The following is a 23,037-nucleotide window of genomic DNA, read 5'->3' as shown; positions in this document are numbered from 1 at the left end:
TTAAGATGTTGGCTCAACAATGGATTTTGGTAACTTTCTAAAATCTAATTGGAACGTCAAAATAACATTGTCTTCTGACACTGCTAACCTAAATCTAACCCAATAATAATTTCTTATGACATTGTGTGTCTGCTGGGTCTATACATGAACCAGGCTTGCTCACCATAAAAGCAAATTAAGCTCAAATAACACCCCAACGACAAGACATTTCTATGTAGTATATGTCAGCCCAATGCTGGTAAAGTAGCACCTCTTGACTGTGAATAAAATGTGGTTACTTTACTGGCTTGTGTTAAAAAAAAACAGTATAATTGGAGTTGAATTAAAAAAGGCTTAAACATTTATTAACAATATATATATATATATATAAATATATATATATATATATATATATATATATATATATATATATATATATATATATATATATATATATATATATATATATATATATATATATATTAAAAAGCATTGTCAGTTTTGGTTTTTGTCCAAGTGCATCTAATTTTTTGGTTTTGGCCCAAATGTTTAGTAAATCCCTTAAAAAACACATGCACATTTAGAAAATCTTTGAGAACAGCAAAAGATTAGCAAAAGATTAGCAAAATACTTAATAGTAGTGACTAACTAAAAATAAAATTAAAGAAATAGCCGGAAGAAAGATACTTTTATAATTTTTATTAATATTAAATTATTCAGCGACCTTGCAGTGAGGTGACAGCGCTACCCACTGCGCCACCTCACTGCCTCATATTAAATTAGTTTTTTTTTTAAACAATTTTTCATCAACTTTTGTATTTTCAATTTTAAAGTTTTAGTAATTTTTTTGCCTTTTCGACATTTTTAAAGTGTCTATATGCATTTATGCATTTTTTTTAATGTTTTAAGCATTCTAATGCATGAAAGGTAGTTTTATGGGTTTAGTTTTAAATACTTATAATAGCCATCATTATATATCTCATTTCTTTCTTTGTTTATTTTTGTAATAATAATTAAAATTTCCATTTCAAAATTTCCTGGTATTTTCAGGCCCTACAGACTCCCCTATTTCAGATCAGAGAAGGGAAAACTGTCTAATGGCTTCTCACTTCTTATTTACTAAAACATTTTCATTTCCATACAGTCAGATGATCACTCTTTGGGAATTAAACCCATCACCTTGCTAGCACACTTTTTATTGTTGGATCAACAGGAAAACCTCCATGAACTTGGAAACTTGTACATGCGCATGAAGCAACAGCATCAGTTTGTACAAAGCGTGACTAACTCAGATGTTGATTATCTGTTAATGAGCCAATTTCGAGCTCAAAACAGTTTCTCAGGTCGCTATTACCAATACTGAGAAAACCAGCAGGTTGCATGATCAGACGTGCTGGACTCATATTTCATGCTAAAGATACTGAAAAGCTCTTGAAATTGTTTATGAGAGCAGCTTTCCATGAAGGGGTATTTTTAGATTGGCATGTTGATGTGTTTGTTTCTGCAGTGTTGAGCAATACTAGAAAGCATAGCCATAAAACATTAGGCACGCTGCAGCCTAGTGATGAAAACAAGAGCATGTGGCTGTGAGAAACAAGAAAGATGGAGACATAAAAAAAATAACTCACCTCCATAACCAGAAATACAGAACTTGGCGTTTCCTGAAAGTAAAAAAGAAAACGATTAAGCAACACATAACAGAAACATCCTTCAACAATGCTGGTTTGTTTGCACACAGGTCTATATCCTCAAGCAACCAGGTGTCTTTAGAAATCAGGGCACGTGCACGAGTAAAGACGACTCGCGTTTCATATTCTGGCATGCAAACATCTTGTTGTTGAAACCGTCTAGCCTCATAACAGCTATTAGAGCTGCTGTGTCAATATTGAAGTAATTAGACACTGAAGGCTGGCCAAATAAAAAAACACGAGACCCTTGGCGTTTCCCAGGAAGTGGGCTGTTACATTAAACAAGACGAGCCACCAATCTACCGTCTGATCTGTAAGTTTCATGGTAACTTTCAGGGAATTGATGCTGGCAGCCCATTAATGCATTTGTGATGGACTGATCCATTAACAAGGAAAGTGCGGCCATTTTATGTGCTGCTCATAAGTGGTTGCCTGTGAAGAGTGTGTGTGGGAAGAGTTTTTAGCGGTCAACACTCCATCTGCCCACATCAGCTCCTCACTAGATCTCATTACCTCACCCATTCAGGATGACTGAATATTCCAAATCTCTGCTACTCATTTGGATGATTTAAAAAGGAAATCATCTGTAAGGTCAACCAGAAATTTAAATATTTACATTTGTAACGCTGGGAGCCCGGTGGTGCAGTGGGTAGCGCTCTCGCCTCACAGCAAGATGGTCACTGGTTTGAGTCTTAGCGTTTGCATGTTCTACCCATGTTCGAGTGGGTTTCCTCCGGTTGCTCTGGTTTACCCCACAAGTCCAAAGACATGCGGTATAGGTGAATTGGGTAAGCTAAAATTGTCCATAGTATATGTGTGTAAATGGAAGTGAATGGGTTTTTCCTAGTTATGGGTTGCAGCTGCGTAAAACATTTGCTGGATAAGTTAAGACTAAGCCGAAAAGAAAATAAATAAATGACATTAGTAACTCACCTTTCCTATGAACAATTCAATGGTGAATGCTAAGTTTGAGAGATATATCAGTATCGTAGCAGCTGAAACTGAATATTTATTTAATTTTTTTTACTTAGCTGTCTGGTGAAGGATGTCATGGTCTTCAGAACGCAGAAAAACATTTGTTTTTTATAATGTAAAGTCTGTCGAAGTGCATGATATAAGTAAGAAAAAAGCTAATATGTGAAAATAATGGAAATAGGGCTGCACCATATTAGAAAAAAAACTGACATTGTGTTGTTTTATTTTTTTCTGATATATATATTGTGATATGAATATAATTTCACCAGATGATTTGTATAGCTCAGTTTGGGAAAATCTAAATTTTATATTGATTGGGATGCTTTCCCAGGACGAATAATTTGCATGAATTAAATGTAAAGTGGATTTTCTTGATTTCTGTATTCAGGTACACTTTATCATCTTTATTGTATTATCAAAAAAATAAACAATCTTTGACAAAATGTTAGTACTTTTTGTAAACAAATTTAAATACACTTAATCTCATAGTCATAGGCCTTAAAAACAAAGCAAACAAGCAAATAAAAAACACTTGCCCTTTTAAGATTAAACTTCACTATGTGGTTCCTACTTAAATTTCCTAATGGATAAACAAGTTATGACTGATCTTGAACTGAACTGATATTGCAGATGGTGCAATGTGTCTATTGTGGATTTGCACTTTGCGATATCGCTGCTGAAAAGATATATTGTGCAGTCCTAGATTGAATGCACATTATGTGCACAGTAGAGAACATGACTGTGCATATAAGAGCCAAAACTACATGGCGAACTACAAGACTGTGTGCAAGCCTATAGTTTTTCTTACTGACATGCATGCAGAATAAAGCATTTTTAGTTAAATCCCAATGAACAGGAACACTTTCAACAATATTGCCATTTGTACACAATATATTTTAAAAACGCAGTTTCCATTTTATATAGTGACTATTATAACAACTGTATATACACTGTATAACCCTGACCTAATCCACACTTAAAGGAACAGTCTACTTTTTTTTGGAAATGGACAAGTTACCTATGTCAAACAAAAAATTTTGCATCCATTAAGCTGACCTCCAGGGGCCTCATGTACGAAGACTTGCATTGAAATCATACAAAACATTGCGTACGCACAAAGCTGTAAATGTGCGTACGCAGTAAAATATTCAGAAAACCCCTCCCTGCCTCCTCCCCCGCATAAATATGCTAATGACTCTACCTTGGCAAACCAAATGAAAAAGCAATGGCAAAAGCAAGCAAAAAGAGAGACTTTAAACAGAATGTGAATTGGAGGTGCTCTAATCGGAGGTAGATTGGAGAAAAACTGTGTTATTTGCAAGTTTGTCATTGGAATGAGCTAGTTAAGTGTTTTCCGCCCGTTTGATAAAGCTAAAGAGGGAGATAATTTGCAGCACGAGTGGCGTAGCTCGTAAAGCGCATGGCAACAAGTTTTGACACTGTCATTTATGAACTCGGTTCAAATCCAGCATCTGATGACCTTATTCTTCTTTTTTCCCCATTACATACCAGATTTTGGCTACTCTTCATCATGAGGAAGACAAATAGGAATCATTATTAAGTCTGTGTATTATGTTAAGTGCATTTGAGCATCACATATTATTTGCACATTTATTGAATGGAAATGTTTCTGATTCACGTATACAAATTCATCTTCAGATGGCACCTTTATAGCAATGTGCGTGCAGTTGATTGCTCCAATTACAATCCCTGCAAGTTGCCATTATTGTTAGGCTGGTCAACTGTATGGTATGGAAACCTTATATGCCTGCTAGACATGCGAATGATCTCGTCCCATACAGCTGCCATTGCACAGCTCAAAGATACTTTGTAATGTAGAATTTTAACACAATAGCCCAGGGGTGGGCAAACTCGGTCCTGGAGGGCCGGTGTCCTGCACAGTTTAGCTCCAACCCTAATCAAACACACCTGCTTATAGATTTCTTGTGATCTTAAAGACACTGATTAGCATGTTCAGGTGTGTTTGACTAGTGTTGGAACAAAACTCTGCAGGGACACCGGCCCTCGAGGATCAAGTTTGCCCATCCCTGCAATAGCCTCTAGGAGTCGCCAATGTAAATAAAACAAACACACACAAGAAGTGCACGTACGCCAGACATGAAGTTGGCGTGGACCAACGCACATTCTCACGTTCATTTTATCGTTAGTAAATCCAAACATGAGTGTGAAATCTGGCGTACGCAAAGTTTGTGTGCACGCAGCATTGATACATGAGGCCACAATTCTGGCAGGAGTACTTTTAGCTTAGCTTGGCATAAATCAATGAATTGAATTAGACCATTAGTATCTTTGTCAAAAAAAGATTTGATTATTTTCCTATTTAAAGCTTAACTTCTCTGTAGTTACGCTGTGTAGTAAGACGATGGAAAATGATTAATTTTCTATTGCTCATTCTAGCTCAATAATCAAGGAATTTTGCTACCATACCATGACTGCAGCAGGCGCAGTGACAATTTGCAATGACTGAAAATAGTCTCCAGCTAGGTAACAACATAACAGCACTGTGTAATATCATTGCGCCTGCTGAAGCTATGGCGAAGCAGCAAAAATCCTTGATTATGCCAGATGGTCTAATGGTCTAATCAGATTCAATGATTTATGCTTAGCTAAAACTCCTTTTGCCAGACCAGCTGAACGGATTAAACTCTAGGTGACTTGTAAAATGAGCCTATTTCTAAACAAAATGTAAGCGTTCCTTTAAAGCTAATATTAAATCGCTCTTGATGCAGTGAAATTTCAGCAATATTCAAAAATTGACAGTTTGTTCAGATGAAATATTGAGATCCAGATCCTTTTATTACCACTGATTTCATTTATTCACAGTCACATTGATTTAAATGATGCATGCTGGATTTAACCTTAATCAACATCTTCTGCTCAAGGAATCGTGACATGACAAGATTGGCTTTCTGCAAGTGGATACTTCTCTGTAATCTAATCCCTGGAAAGCCCCCTTTCCCAGTTCAGCTTTAGATCTGTTTATGGGATCTGGGATCAATGCAGCCTACAAGGGGCATCGCCCCTAGTTGTCAGTCTGATTGCATAATATGTTTTGAGCGGGCTGTGGGGGGATGGGATGGAGAAAGGAAGTGGAGCTGCTCTGGCTGGGCGGAGGGGCCGGTCAACTCGAGGATGTCATTAACTTCGTCATCGCATATCAGTACTTTCTTAAACCTGACCTCTTTGCCTGTGACTTTAAAACTGACGCCAGATGGCCCAGAGGGTGATAAGCACAAACAAACAAACTGGACATTTCACGAGAGGTGCAAGCAAAACCGTTGACCAAATGTGGGCAGGAAAAGGAAAAACAAACAGCAATGAGTCCAGAACCACGTCCAAACACACAAGAGCCGCCCTGATCTTCTCCTGCCAATGATGTCCTTGCTTCTTGGCAAGAAATGAAATTCCACTTGGGCTCTTGCCGAACAAAATGCATCATGATTTAAGAGCGGTGGTGATATCATCTATATTTATCATGTAAACAAGGTCAGTTACCAAACACTGGACTCTGAACTAACAGCTTAAATAACTGAAGTGCCATCATTTTACCACAGAACAATGTTCTTAGTGGTAAAGATAATGTTGTTTAATGTGTTTAGAGATGGATAAAAACATTCATGTTTACATAATATACATATATTTATTTATGACATAATATTTGCCAACAGGACAACATACCTGCATATGAAAATAAAAATAATATATCAATGGCATACTGACCAATCAAATTAGAGTTGACAATAAATTGAAAACTGTTGCAGTTCTTTTGACAAGTATTTCTATATGATTATATATTGGACTGTGCCTGTTCTATTCTACACTCATCGGCCACTTTACTAGGTACACCTGTCTAACTGCGTGTTTACACAAATGTCATATGGCAGCAACTCGATGCATTTAGGTATGTAGACATGGTCAAGACGATCTGCTGCAGTTCAAAATGAGCATCAAAATGGGAAAGATAGGTGATTTAAGTGATTTTGAACATGGCGTGGTTGTTGGTGCCAGACGGGCTGGTCTAAGTATTTCCGAAACTGCCGATGGGATTTTCACACACAACCATCTCTAGGGTTTACAGAGAATGGTCCGAAAAATAGAAAATATCCAGTGAGCAGGAATTCTGTGTGCGCAAATACCTTGTTGATGCTAGAGGTCAGAGGAGACTGGTTTGAGCTGATAGAAAGGCAACAGTAACTCAAATAACCACTCGTTACAATCGAGGTATGCAGAAGAGCATCTCTGAGCGCACAACATGTCCAACCTTAAGGCGGATGGGCTACAGCAGCAAAAGACCACACCGGTTGCCACTCCTGTCAGCTAAGAACAGGAAACTGAGGCTACAATTCACACAATCTCACCAAAATTGGACAATAAAAGACTGGAAGTGTGTCTCAAATTCTGCTGTAAAGTCAGAATTTGGCATCCATCCTGCCTTGTATCAGCAGTTCAGGCTGGTGTGGTGGTGTAATTCATTCATTCATTTTCTTGTCAGCTTAGTCCCTTTATTAATCCGGGGTCACCACAGCGGAATGAACCGCCATCTTATCCAGCAAGTTTTTATGCAGCGGATGCCCTTCCAGCCGCAACCCATCTCTGGGAAACATCCACACACACATTCACTCATGCACTACGGACAATTTAGCCTACCCAATTCACCTGTACCGCATGTCTTTGGACTGTGGGGGACACCGAAGCACCCTGAGGAAACCCACGTGAAGGCAGGGAGAACATGCAAACTCCACACAGAAGCACCAACTGAGCCGAGGTTCGAACCAGCAACCTTCTTGCTGTGAGGCGACAGCACTACCTACTGCGCCACTGCCTCGCCATGGTGGTGTAAAGGTGTGGGGGATACTTTCTTGGCACACTTTGGGTCCATTAGTACCAATTGAGCATCGTGTCGATGCCACAGCCTACCTGAGTATTGTTGCAGACCATGTCCATCCCTATGGGACCACAGTGTACCCATCTTCTGATGGCTACTTCCAGCAAGATAACGCACCATGTCATAAAGCACAAATCATCTCAGACTGGTTTGTTGAACATGACAATGAGTTTACTGTACTCAAATGGTCTTCACAGTCACCAGATCTGAATCCAATAGAGCACCTTTGGGATATGGTGGAATGGGAGATTCGCATCATGGACGTGCAGCCGACAAATCTGCAGCAACTGGGTGATGCTATCATGTCAATATGGACACAATTCTCTGGGGAATATTTTCAGTATCTTGTTGAATCTATGCCACGAAGGATTAAGGCAGCTGTGAAGGCCAAAGGTGGTCCAACACAGTACTAGTAAAGTGTACCTAATGTGTATGTGCCTGTCTATTTAATGGACACAACATGAATAAGCTACAACAAGTCAGTTGTGTGGATACAGACAACAGTTATGTTTGCTGTACTAGCAATATGTAACAAAACAGTAATATACTGTAGCAACATTAGCATTAGACTGGTTAATCATTGAACTAGCCAAATGTAATAAACAGAAAAGATTGATCTTGGCGTATTGCTAACATTAGAATTTATGTGGAGGACTTTGTCACACTGAATTTTTTTCATTCCTCACTGAGCAAAAACAAACTCAAGCAATGAAATTCCAGAGCAACATTCCACTCATATCTCCAGAGTTAAGGCAAACTTCAAAACATCATATATCCAGTCATGACATAAAATTAAAAGTCAGCACGCTTCAGTCCGGCAGTGAGAGAGTATTGCATCATAATTAGGCAGGTTGTGTTACGCAAGCTGGAAACCAGCCAAAAGCGCAGCTTTAAATTCTAGGAATGTTTGAGGAACACCACATGTGCAGCCAGTTGTGAAAGTTGGATATGTTCTTCTTAGAAGCCCAGCCGGTTTCTAGTAATCTAGATGGTGAGGGAACACAACATTCTAGCACTGTAATGAATAGCTGAGGTGTTGTGAGCATATAGACACAGACTGTCTTTCAGAAGAGAATGTTTCTAAAGCAATGTCCCTGGAGCTCTGAATGTCACTTGAGGATGCTTATCAGCAGGAACAGGTAGTAAAGAAAAACAGCACATCATGCTGCCTGTGGCAAGGCCACGAACTTTACAGTTGTAAGATGCGGAAAAAGATTGAGACAACGGTAAACATATTTTCTTGCTTCTACAGCCCACGATGGGCTAGCAAGTAAACAGACAGCCATTAGCGGCTTGAAGAAAAGAAACAAGAAATATAATGTAAAATTGGACATTTAGACACTAATGTGAATGATTAGATGACTGCTAAACAGAAAGTACTGTTTTGCATTGCAAACGCAGTTCATACGCTAACCGATAAGTTTCTGCATGCAGCTCTCCAGGAAAACTGTAACTGGTTCCAGATGCTTTCTCTCTTTCCCAACAACATTCATTGCTCATTGTCTTCATTTGAATTCATCCCTCCTCTCCTTTTCAGAGAACTGAGGACAAGCCAGTCCGTCTTCCACTGGGACACGCTGTTCTCAAGCTCAAGCTTTGTTTTGACACATAGGACTCTGTCTTATGTATACGTAATTCATAAACAACCCAGGCAACACCCACCATGCAGGAAAGCCCCACCCACTATTCTAATTTCATGTTTGCAAACCAGAATTCCTCCAGCCCTTATGTTTTCTTACAAACTGACATGATTGTTGTACAATACTTTATTGTTTCTATGTGATATTATCTTTTCAAGCAGTGCGACAGTAAAATAATTACAATAAGAATATTAGTAGTAGTATCATTACTAATTGTCTAAACCACAACCTCTGAGTTTTTATTTATAAAATATATAAGTATAATATGGAACTAAATAAGAATTTATCCACTGTAATATTCATTAATTATTCCTTCAGTCACTGATTGTCAGGGATCGCCACAGCTGAATGAACTGCCAACTATTCTGGCATATGTAGCGGATGCCCTTCCAGCCGCAACCCAGTAGTGGGAACCACCCATACACACTCGCATTTACTATGGCCAATTTAGTTTATTCAATTCACCTATAGCACATGTCTTTGGACTGTGAGGGAAACCCACTCAAACATGGGGAAAACATGCAAACTCCACACAGAAATGCCAACTGACCCAGCCGGGGCTCAAACCAGCGACCTACTTGCTGTGAGGCTAAATCTCAATCTCATGAAGATGCATAAAACACATATTTTGACAAAAACTTATTGACTTGATTTAGAAGGTGTTTATTAACCCTCTTGGGTTTGTTTTTTCTACACTTAAGATGGCTTGAGAGAGTAAGTTCTGCTATAGTATTTTAGTTTTTTTTGTTTTATTTTGTGTAAACTATTCATTTAAGGAGCAGCACGGTGGCAAGTTGGGTAGCTCAATCGCCTCACAGCAAGAAGGTCGCTGGTTTGAGCCCTGGCTGGGTCAGTTGGCGCTTCGGAGTGGAGTTTGCATGTCCTCCCCATGTTGGCATGGGTTTCCTTTAGGTGCTCTGGTTTCCCCCACAGTTTAAAGACTATAGGTGAATTGAATAAGCTAAATTGGCCTTTACAACTTTTTTTTTTTTTTTTTTTTACCTGATTACTGAATTTAATTTGTGGAATTTGCTGTAAAATGTCTAACAGCTGTTTTGAATCTTTTTGCAATAAAAAAACTTAAATATAAAAAAAAGAAGATTTTATTGAGATGTATTATTGGTGATTGGATGGTTGTCAGCCCAAATGAGTAGCTTTACTTGGACAAAGCAAAATTAAGACCTGTTTTAAATCATTTAAGACCTACAACACCATATTTCAGTGAATTTAAGACTTTTTAAGGCCTAAAATTTAGTTTTTGAAATTTAAGACATTTTAAGACCCAGCAGACACTCTGGTGAATGAGAGAGTGTATGGGTGTTTCTCAGTGCTGGGTTGCAGCTGGAAGGGCATCCACTGCATAAAACATATGCTGGATAATTTGGCGGTTCATTCCACTGTGGCGACCCCTGTTAAATTAGGGACTAAGTCGAAGGAGAATGAATGAATGAATATTCCTTAAAGAAAAACAACTATTCAATCACAATAACATAACAAATTGTGGTTCACTAAATTTACTTTTAACTGTTAAACCATCAAGCTTCTTTGTTGACAACAGCCTGTTTGTAAGTGCTTCTCACTAAAAAAAATTGGGAAGATGCACATTATATGCAATGTAAAATTACACTGCAGGCAGATTTGGTATGTGTTGAGCACCTTTTACTGCTTTGCGCAGAGATACTGATAAGACGGGATCATAAGCTGCTCATGTGCAAAAGTACAGTACAGTGAAAGTACATACAGTGAAAATGTCCTTGCATTGTTAAACATAATTTGGGAAATATTTAAAAAAAGAAATAAAAAAACCAAAGGGGGGCTAATAATTCTGACTTCAACTGTATATTAATTAAAACAAAGTCTTTGCGATATAATTGCATCAATTCGAGTTTTTTTCATTTTAGTCTGAGTAATCGTGCAGTTTTTCAGCGAACTGTCTCTTTAAAGGCAGAGCACAAGTACACCCGTGTCAGGCAGAAGAAAGAATCACCACCCTGTTATTACAGCAGGTCTCCAGCCTCCTTCTGCCAATGCAGACACCACCGAATAGTGTTTGACTGGAGCACTTCAGCTCTCACTGCAAGCCTGTAATTAAAGCAGCTTCAGAGAAGTCTTCAGTTCCATCGCTGCACATCCCCATTGAGAAAAAGCACAATAACGCTTCAACATCTCTCTGTGCATGCGTTCTGAGCAAAGCACACACGTGTCAACTGCCTCTGACGTTGGCATTAACTTCAGGCAGCCTCCATTCACACTTCTTCATCATGTGGGATGAGATTGTTATCGGAGCTGCAGGTCTGGCCTGGAGTGCTACTGCGCGGCATATGCTACATGTGGCGTATTAGGATCTGAGGGTTGCCTCTCATAGCACGGCTGAAATGTGAAAGGGCAAGTGCTCCCTGTTGATGTGCTTTATCCCGACACCCCTGGCTGGGTACAAAAAAGTCAATCCTCCTAACATCTTTAATGACAGTGGATTGTAAACAGTCCACGACAGCGTAATTGAGCCTTGGAAGGGAGCACCGTCAATATTCCCCAGGGCTCCGTGCTGCCATCAGGAGAAGTGTGGTGAATAAAGGTCACGTTCTTCTGTAGTATATGGCTCACGGTGTCCGCCGAGGTAAACGGCCAGACATTTATCTCATTTGAGGAGCAATCAAGCAGGTTTACACTTGCTTTGTATTTACAGTGACTCGAGTTAGTGAAAGCGACGGATCTACAAACTGATAGTGACATCATTAAATCCAAAAGGAAAAGGTCGATTAGCTGCAGACATACAAACTCATTTTGTGAGCACGCAACAACACCGCCACCAATAAGAATGCAACTGCAGCTGGGGAATGGGGTAATCTGGTGTAATTAGAAAAGTATTTAGTATAATTACAGCTATTATAGAAAAATATTTTAACAACGTAATGTATAAATTCAACATTTATTCCTCACTGATCTAACAGATGCCAGACTAAAGCCTTAGGCCAGAGAAGTTGCTAATACAGTTAGCAAGTAATATATTTAGCTATATATATATATATTTTTTCTATCTGTATTTGAGTTTAAATAATTGTACAGTAAAATTCAGCTTACGCCTGTTGTACTGAACAAAAACAACATTTTATTAACCACTGTGTGTACAAAAATTAATTTGTAAAAAATTATATATAGATCTTCAGATTTTATGCTTGGTTGACGCATGACTCTATGTTCACTAGACATTATGCAGTGCACAATGATCACAAGAGATTTTGTTTTGTTATTTTTGATGAGAAACGATAGCTGAATCCAAAGTTGCATACTACTCATTTAGGTAATACATTTGAATTTACTTAACGACTGTTAGAAAAGTGTATTTTATGGAACATAGTATGAATTAAAAGTCTGAATGGAATATACATGTACTTCATCTGCTATTTTTAATGCACCAATTCACTACTGTTTATACAATATCTTGCATAGCGTCATGAAATACAAAAGTGTTAATTTAATTACTACAAGTTATAGCACCACATAAAGATAAATGACCATCTCATGTCTGCAAAACATCAAGAAAAATATTCATTCATTCATTCATTTTCCTTTAGCTTAGTCCCTTTATTTATTAGGAGTCGCCACAGTGGAATGAACCACCAACTACTCTGGGATATGTTTTACGCAGCAAATGCACTTCCATTCTCAACCCAGTACTGAGAAACACTTTTAGACTCATTCATACACACACACTAATACACTATGGCCAGTTTCGTTAACATACTGTAATTCTAGCATGTGTCTTTTGGACCCACACAAACAAAGGGAGAACATGCAAACTCCAGACAGAAATGTCAACTGGCCCAGTAAGGATTTGAACCAGTGACCTACTTGCTGTGAAGTGACAGTGCTAACCACTGAGCCACCAAAGAAAAATATTTTTAAACAAATATAAAATGGGGGCGAAGCAGTGGCACAGTAGGTAGTGTTGTCACCTCACAGCTAAAAGGTCGCTGGTTCGAGCTTCGGCTCAGCTGGCGTTTTATGTGGAGTTTGCATGTTCTCCCTGCGTTCGCGTGGGTTTCCTCCGGGTGCTCTGTTTTCCCCCACAGTCCAAAGACATGCGGTACAGGTGGGAAGGCTAAATTGTCCATAGTGTATGAGTGTGTGTGTAAATGTGTGTGTGGATGTATCCCAGAGATGGGTTGTGGCTGTAAGGGCATCCGCTGCGTAAAAACTTGCTGGATAAGTTGGCAGTTTCCGCTGAGGCAACCCCGGATTAATAAAGGGACTAAGCCGACAAGAAAATGAAATGAATGAAATATAAAATGTTTTATTTTTTATTTTCATTTAGATGCTGATGTTTAATTTTCATTTTTTTGGATGAAGCAGTATATTTTCAAATAAAAAAATATATATCATTTTGTCACTATACACTAATGTTAAACTATATATCTGCATGTTTCCCTGGCAGAAGAACAGCTGGTGTTGTGGAAAGACTTGAACCTTCCAGTGTAAAATAAGTTCCATCTCCGTCAGACTGACCATGTGATTTCGAAAACAGTAGTTGGCAAGCAGCACATCTCCGCATTACACCAATGTATTTATGGTCATCCAACAGAACGAGCGACACAGCATGTGAGTCTCCAAAAACAGCTGATGAACACCTACAGTACGTCACAACTGACAGCCACTTCTCCATTTTAGCCCAGGGTGGAAAAAAGCACACATCGGGCCAAGTGGGACAGAGTTTGGCACAAACAGTCACAGCCAGGATAAGACACCATCATTTCTCACACCAACTAGTATCCCAATGATAGATAAAAACGTGTATCTTGAAGTAAAATCTGTCTCAGAAAGATGAATGTAAACGTCTTGTAGCGTACAGACCTCTCCGCCCCTGCAGCAGAGATATATTACACATGAAATCCCTCTTCTTTTTGAGTGTCTTCAAAGATGCTGCACAAATTCAGCACAAAAACTAGTTGAGAAAAGCATAAAGGATAAAGGGTCTGAGGGCCCCCATTAGCACTGCAGGTTTGTGTTGGGTGGGAGTGTTATATAAGCGCAGGAAGACGCACGCTGTGTGGGAAGAGCAGGATATTTAACATCTCTCCTCTCTATACTGGGAAGCACTGCATGTCAAAGGTGTATAGGTGACTGAATCATAACAGCCATAATTAAACCCACTTCTTTTTGCCTTGATTCTGCTGTAGACGTCAACGTCCTGTCAGAACAGTGCCTGCTCTGTCGGCTGAGGGTTTGGACCAATGAAACGGCGCTTAAACAGCCCACACCATTCCAGTAGAGGCAAACCCTCCCCCCTATATGAGACTGCTAGTGGGATGCAGAAAGGAGGAAGGCTGGGTATTGATGGATGAATTAGCTTGCTAACAAAACTAGCTGACTTCTGACATTTTCGGCATTGTGTGCAACTTCAAGCCCTAAGGATGCTGAGAAAGAATCTTACTTTCTTCCTGAGCAGTGACATTATTGTTAATGCGCCCATGTGCTGTATTTCAGCATTAATATATATGCAGTTACAATTAACTGATGCTCCAGTGGCTTTAGAGAATAATGTGTGTGGTATTTTCTTACATGCAAAAGGTTTTGAGCAATGTACAGAAAGGCTTAGTCTCGGGCAGGACATGTGATTTGGTGGATGGTGGTGTTATATAAGAACTGGGCCAGTCCCGTAGGCCCTCACAGCTCTTATTAGTGGATTGTAGCACAGCACTTAGAGCTCTAGGCAAATCAAATTCAGAGATCAGTGTAAAACATGAATAAAAGTGCCTTTACCTGGACATCATAGAGCGCCACAATGTTTTCATGCTGGAGTTCCTATAAACAAAGAGTAAACGCTGAAGTACTGTACAAGTTAAAGACACCCACATATACCCATATATACATTCGTTCATTTTGAATTAATCTCTTATGTGACTTAAGAGCAATGAGTCCTCTGAGGGAGTGATTCGTTCATTTGTGCATGATTAGCTCCTTTTTCGAGTCTTTTATCAGGTTTGAGTCATTTGTTCATCACGTAAAAGACAGAAGCCAATCATATATGTATTTAGAGCTGGAAAAAGATTTGATCCGTTCATCTCCCGAGTCCTCAGGTTTAAGTCATCTCTCTTCATGTGCTGTCACTTGATGAATGAACGACTCAAAAACCAGAAGACTCGAAAGGTGAACTAATGGCTCCTTTCGGCTTAGGCTGTGTACTTTGGTTAAATTTTCTAATACTTAACTAATTTCTAATAACTGATTATTTTATCTTTGCCATGATGACAGTAAATAATATTTGACTAGATATTTTTAAGACACTTCTACACAGCTTAAAGTGACATATAAAAGCGTAACTAGGTTTATTAAGTTAACTAGGAAGGTTAGGGTAATTAGGCAAGTTATTGTTTAACGATGGTTTGCTCTGTAGACTATCGAAAAAATTGTTTAAAGGGGCTAATAATTTTGACCTTAAAATGGGTTTCAGAAAATGAAAACTGCTTTTATTCTTTCCAAAATTAAACAAATTAGACTTTATTAACATATTATCATATTAAACATATTATCAGACATACTGTGAAAATTCCCTTGCTCTATTAAACATAATTTGGGAAATAGTTAAAAAAGAAAAAAAAAATTAAAGGAGTGCTAAAAATTCTGACTTCAACTGTAAATGTCTTTACTGTAGCATTTGATCAGTTTAATGTCGCCTTGCTTAAAATAATCAAATAAATAAAGAAATAACGACTTACCTTTAAAATTTTTATTTCTTTGCCAAGCAGAATCTGGGATTTGGAGAGATTCTTTTTGTTAATGCTTTTGATGGCGACCTCCCAATCAGTCTTCTGAAAATATCACAGAAAGATAGAGATAAATTATAAACAGGTGAAATGGTGTTTGATGTGCTTAACTGTTCAATTGAATCCTGTGAAAATTTCGAGCACTACACTGCAAAAAATACTGTTCTTACTTAGATGTTTTTGTCTTGTTTTTGGTCCAAATATCTAAAAATTCTTAGATCAAGAAGCAATTTCTAGGCAAGCAAAACATAATGTCTTGTTTTCAGATATAATATGCCAAAATAATCTGCCAATGGGGTAAGAAAAATAATCTCATGTCAATCGGAAAAACTAGATTCTTTTTTTTTACCCCATTGGCAGATTATTTTGCTTGTTCATTTAGGCATATTATTTCCTAAAACAAGACAACGTGTTTTGCTTGTCTGGAAAATTATTCTTGATTTAAGAATTTTTGAAGATTTGGACTAGAAACAAGACAAAGAATCTAAAAGAAGCATTTTTGCAGTGTAGAGTTTACATATCTGACCTGTAAGTACTGTGTAGGAGTCTTTTGTTGAAGTCACTAACATTTGCTTCAAAAGGTCTTTCTTTTCAGCGTTCTATTTTTGAACTTGTGGCCTGGTACCACATAAAGCTGATAGTATAATTGGGATTTTAGCCTTTGGCAGATGCACTCTTGTGTGTGGGACTCCATAGAGCTGCACACTATCTTAAAGGAACTGTGTCCCCAACGCAGAGTCCAAATCCATGAATAGAACAATGCTTTTCATCTAAATGTAGGTTAATAGGAGATGTTCCTGCAGCACCCAGTGCCATAGCCAAGCGCTGGCAGCATGCAAGAGTGGCTGCGTTCATCTCGCCTCGATGAAAGCAGACTCAGCCAAGCGTGGTAAAGGCAACCCAGAGAAAACGCTTTTGGCTTTTATACTGACCCCATTCAATAGATTAGCACTCAAGGTCTCTGCTTTTAATATCACATCTCATCAAGGAATAAGAGGCTGAAATGCTGAACTTCAAAAAGAAATGAGAGAAATGGCCTGTATATCTCGTGTTAGCGGAATCTTCTGATGTGTCAATCAAGGATCATAAGCATGTGTGATGATACTGTACAGTATATACATAACATGTTTGTAGGATGAAACTAAAATTGGTCTCACTGGTAGTATTGAGTCAGCTGCTTTGGATGAGGCAGGTGATCATAAATATGCATCAGATTACTCCTGCTATAAATAGTCACGGCTTGATGACTGCATACTGTGCATACAGTTGAGCACTTCCACACACACAAGCACAGACAGAGATAGCCATTGTATTGACCGACAGATGCATCCTTAACCATTTCAGAATGTGTCTATGAGTATGTTTGTTTACATGACACCAATAATCCGATTTTATTCTGAATAAGACAATACTCAGATTAAGAATCTACCATGTAAACAGTTATTTTTAATTACCTTAATCCAACTAAAGTCATAACCGAACTAAACAGAAATCGAATTAAGTCATGTTGAGTATGCAGACTTTAGTCACATTTTAAGTGCAGTGCAGATATTTAAACACTGCAATCAAACTATTACTGTTATGTAGGATTTTCACAGCATTTTGCGACAGGACAGTCTACAGATAAACGGCTGTTTGACACAATTCTCTGCACATACCCAGTCAGGGAAGGACCACAGATACCTGCAAGGCTTTTTTTCCTAAATGGTGTGCGATATCAAATTCCTTTAAAACTAGACTCCAGCAGTTCATACTCTCATCCAATATCTCGTTTGACAAAGGGGCATGCATGAAATGTTCCTGAATGACAGTGAAAGTGCCAAACTTCAGTTAAAGTTGACAAATTAAAAATGACATGAAACTCCGAAGGAAATGTGGATAGCGTTGTGATGCAATAGCGCTAATCGAATTATGTGCTATAACATGCAAAACGGGATCATGAAAGAACATTCAAAAAGCATCTCGCGTAAACACCTTAATCATATTATTGTCTTAATCAGATTAAGGCAAATAATTTGATCACTGATAACCATGTAAACAGTCTAGCATTAGCATTTTGATCTGATTAGATTTGAACAAAACTGGAAGAGCTTTTCCCACAAAATCTGAGTCATTTGAATCCTGATTTTTCTGTTATCTAGTAAACCTGAATGCTGTAAATGATAAAGATTTTTCTGCTTCTGCCTATTTTCTGTTTTTGCTCAGTCATTTTTCTTTTTTGTATTTTTATTATTATTTATTACTTTATCACAATGATTTGAAACTTGGCAATGTTTTTGGAATCTATCACATGAACATTAGAAAAAATATGTACATTAATATATTGTATGTGTAAATATAGTCATGCTTTTGTTGTTTGCAATCAGTCTGCATTGAAAATTTATTTCAACCAGAGGACATGTTGGGTACTGTGCCCAAAAAAACACTGAAAACACATTTAAGTTTTTTTTTTTTTTTACCTGTGATTTAAAACACATATTGTTTAGATTTATGGCTTTGAATGTCATGCAGATTTAGAGTTTGACATATATTGTACAATAAGTATTGCATATTACATCACCATTTCATGCAATTTGCCAAAAAAAATAAGCTTGAACTTTTTCAATCCGTTGTCCAACACATTATATATTTATCACAGCAGAAGTTGGACATTATATTTTAGATCTAAGCAAGAAAATATTTTATAAATGGCTCATAACTACTGCATAAATATAATTTAGTGCAATTGCAATATAACAGTCATGTCTGGTGATGCTTTCAAAACATTGGATGCAACTATAGTTACTATAAGGTAATTAACATATAATGTTAAAACAGTAGCTGTGATGCTAAAACTATGTCTTTAAATCAGTCAGTGTGTTTTGTGTATGCAAGTCAATATAAAAATAAACCACAAAAATAAGAGCAAAATGTGTCAAAACATCTCAATGCATTAAGTATTTCTACATGTGTACATTGGGTACTATGCACAATAAAAAAAAAAATACTAAAAACTCGTTTTATTTTATTTTCTGTTTTACCTGTGATTAAAAACACATTTTGTTTAGTTTTATGGCTTTGATTGTCATACAGATTTTGAGTTTAACATATATTGTACAATGAATATTGCATATTAAATCTGAAAACAGTATTTCATGCAATTTGCAATGCATAAAAATAAACTTCCAAGATTTATGACAGCAGAAGTTGTACATTATATTTCAGATATATCCAAGAAAACGTGTTATAAATGGATTATAACCGCTGCACACATATAATTAAGTGGCATAAAGTCCCATTATAAAAATGATCAACGAAATATATTCATTTCATTTCAATACAACAGTCATGTCTGGCGATGCTTTCAAAACACTGGATGCAACAACAGTTAAAATATGGTAAACAAACATATAACGCTAAAACAGCTTTAGTCCTGATGCAAAAATAAGAGCAAAATGTGCGTCCCTCCGCCCAAAGTAGACCGGTCAGTCGTATTGACGTCAGACAGCTTATTCACGCAGGCTGTTTTATGAATGAATGACTCCAGCAGTATGTGACCTATTCAAGCACACGTTACATAAAAAACAACCCACGGTTTATAATCACTGCGATGAGCACGACATCTCACACAAGACGACGTGCAAAAAACGCAATGCATAAATTAAACAAATCTATATTCATCCCTATTAAATTAAATTACATCAATGTAATTAATATGACATTTATACCCATGGGGATTCAACGAGCATGGCCCAGACTTGCTGTGAATATAAGACGAGTGCTTATTTACCTTTTTATGTCTTCCCTTGAAGACGACCGCAAAGGCTCCGTGTCCGATGAGGTCTTTTCGGCTGTATTCAAAATCTCCCACCGTCTCCATATTTTTGGCAGGTGTCCGGTGATGATACACAACAGCTTGAGATGGAGAGGCTGCTATAGGGACAAGTTCCTCAAACTCTCTGTAATCCTGGCGACAGTCTGTTCAAGAACACTGTCATCCCCAAATTATCAATGCTAGAGACTATATAGTATACTTGAGAGTTTATTTATAACCGTCTGGCTGACAATCAAGAATCAAAACAAAGCTAAGTGTGAAGTTTAAGTGACTAACGTTAGATGCTAGATGCGCATAACTATTTTCGTTGTCGCTCTCTGACTCCAGTTAACAAGGCATTTCGCAAAATAGCTTGATGAAATAGCTATTAATCCAACTAAGATGTATAGTTTCCGAGCTACATGTTGTCAGTTCAGTTTAAAAGGAAAGAAAGAGGTTGCAAACGCCCTCACTCTCGTGCTGTAACAGTGCCTCGTTAAGTCAATAACTGCGCGGCGGGTCACTGAGTTGCCCATCGCGAGCTGGCTACAATGACAGCCAGCAAGCGACAATACAGCAATGTTTATAATGACAACACAGCAGGTAACGTTAAATCTCAATAAATAATGTCTAGAAGTGCTCCCACATCTATTTTACACAGTCAAAACGCGTCGCTAAAATTCTAGCAGGTTAGTTTACAAAACAAGCGATCCAGAGCACCGTTCCCCGATGCGTTTAATGTAATAGTCATCTGTCCATCTGCAAAAATAAGATTATCTCCTTCAGATCCATATGAGTGCTGGGTAACAATACACCATTTCTTCAGTTCACCCGTCTGTCCTGCTTTCGATATCGAGGGACAATGCAGAAAAACATCAGTGCTTCGCTTTTAACAAAAGCGTAAAAAAGACGTTAAAAGCACGATCCGTTATGTGAACGGAGTTTATCGTTTTATCTTCTGTTCGTTCGGAGAGGAATTTGATCTTGATCGCACAGTTGCAGCATTACAATGACAGAAGAGCTCTCCTCTCGCAGGAGAACGAGACCATCATATCGTGTTCCTCCGCGCACACGAGTGCGACGCCCTCCGCCGTGAAAAATAGGTCTCAGGCTTGCAAAACAAAGCCTGGCTAAGGGCTGCACGAAATCCGAGTATATACACGTGAGAAGAACATCTCTAGGACGTAGTGCAAACGTGAAATGTGTACGTTAAAAAGTCAGTATATAGTTTTAAAGAGAGATCAAGACTGTAGTTGAATATTTTAAAGAAATGAACGAATAAGATAAAACAATACATGGACTTTAAACGTTCATAATGCTGAACAAATACACAAAGTGATGATAATCACACTATGATAGACTATAATGCTAATTTATCTTTAACAGTACAAAAACATATCTGACAGGTCATAGTGCTCCCCCTGTCGGCGACTCTTGTTACGAACATTAAAAAAAACAATGTTGTTTACAATTTGACAACGAAGAGCATCCTCTGCTGGCAAAACACTCACTACAACAAAAAGAGTTTTTTTTTTTTTGCATAAAACATTCTAAACATTTCTACATGCTTAAAACCTGAAAAATATATGAAGTTTGAGTTCAGATGCAAAAACCTCAGATGCAAAAACCTCTAAGTGCCATTTGAAATTTTCCTCTAAAATGAGCATTTTTCCGAGACTCCTATATTTATGTTGACTAATTTCACATTATGGGCAATGAAAATAACATATTAATTGACATAAAAGGGAAATTACTCAACTAAATAGTAGTCTGAGAAGAAGAAGAATTTTAGGTGAAATTTTCAGGAGGCACTTAAAGATTTTTTGCATCTAACTCTTCGTATGTAAATGTGGTATACAATTAATTTAGTTTTTCTTTGAATTAAGTTCTTACTCCATTGACATTTTTCCTTTGTTTAGCATGATAATAACTATTTGTATTCAAGTGTCAGATTACAACACTCTAAAAAATGCAGTTTTTCAACCCCAAATTTGGTTAAAATATTGACAAACGCAGTTGCTGAGTCTACGATTAGTTTTTTGGATTAAATATTTGGGCTTGAAAAAAAAGGCATTTCTGTGTGGAGTTTGAATGTTCTCCCCTTGTTCATGTGGCTTTCCTCCGGGTGCTCCAGTTTCCCCATTTATAGTCCAAAGACTTGAATACATGCACTATAGGTGACTTGAAAAAACTAAACTGCAGTGTAATAGGTGTGAATGAGATGGGTGTTTCCCAGTACTGGGTTGCAGCTGGAAGGCTATCCGCTGCGTAAAAACATATGCTGGATAGGTTGGCGGTTCATTCCGCTGTGGTGACCCATGATTAATAAAGGGAATAAGCCGAAAGAATATGAAAATTAATATTTTACTTAAAAATTTAAAACAATATTTTGTGCACTTTTTATAAAAATTTGTTAAAAGGTTGTAAATGGATTTTAAGCATGAATTAATTAATATAATGAATGAATGAAGCATGAATGAATATAACTTACTATAACAAAATCATCAAATTAAAAAACATTACATATAGAAAAAATGTACACTCATTTTGATTCAATTGATAATAGACATATCAGTGGTGGTAAAAAGCTGATGCATTTACATGTAATTTATGCATATGTGTGTGAACGTAACATTCTGTAGTGCATTTAGTTTTTGTTTAAAGACATTTCGGTCATCATGCAGTAAACATTCTGTCATCTTCTCATCAGTAAACAGTCTCTGGGTCAGTGCGTGTAAAGATCTTAAACACTTTTAATGCTTCCTAGCAGTTTGTTGCATTTATAAATCACCCATGTCTGGAAGTTTAGTATGATGTGATTTACTTTTGATTTGATTGGACAAGAATCACAGGGCTGATTTTTCTAATCCCCATAGACAGGAAAAAATAAAGCAGTGGCTAGATTGAAGAAAAGTAGTGGAGTAAAAGTACGATACAGCACTAAAAATGTACTCAAGGGAAAGTAGAAGTACACTTTTTAAAAACTACTTAGTAAAGTACAATTTCAGAGAAAACTACTCAATTACAGTAGTTTAAATGTTTGTAATTTGTTAGTAAAACCACTGGCCATAATTGATTTTTTATACTGGAAAACAAGACAAAAATACTTAGTATAAAAAAATGTTTGCACTGCATCGTCTATCATGCATTGTAAGTTTTGACTGCAAATTTTGATAGAAGAACAATGGTGTGAAACATGTTTCAATACACATGACTGCTGTAATCACCAAAACATCACATGCTGGGGGAACACGTCTCTGTCTCAACATGCATTTCACATGCGACTTGTCCA

At 37.5% G+C, this 23,037-nt stretch overlaps 1 protein-coding gene across 1 annotated transcript in view; it reads right to left on the bottom strand.

Moving 5' to 3' along the window:
* Positions 1 to 20,757, bottom strand: part of ulk2 (unc-51 like autophagy activating kinase 2) — a 47,924-nt gene extending 27,167 nt beyond the window's left edge. Inside the window, exons 1-4 of the mRNA XM_002664615.7 lie at positions 19,722 to 20,757; positions 15,905 to 15,997; positions 14,949 to 14,990; positions 1,608 to 1,640 (exon numbers count right to left, since the gene is read on the bottom strand). Of these exons, the coding sequence (XP_002664661.4) occupies positions 1,608 to 1,640; positions 14,949 to 14,990; positions 15,905 to 15,997; positions 19,722 to 19,811 (258 nt within the window). The 5' untranslated portion in view covers positions 19,812 to 20,757. The remainder of the gene's footprint in view (positions 1 to 1,607; positions 1,641 to 14,948; positions 14,991 to 15,904; positions 15,998 to 19,721) is intronic.
* Positions 20,758 to 23,037: the final 2,280 nt, after the last annotated feature.

Source organism: Danio rerio, chromosome 15 (assembly GCF_049306965.1).
Source record: "Danio rerio strain Tuebingen ecotype United States chromosome 15, GRCz12tu, whole genome shotgun sequence".
Classification (NCBI taxonomy): Eukaryota; Metazoa; Chordata; class Actinopteri; order Cypriniformes; family Danionidae; genus Danio; species Danio rerio.
The sequence above is the reverse complement of the archived record's forward strand: the minus strand, read 5'-3'. Positions and strand labels throughout refer to the sequence as shown.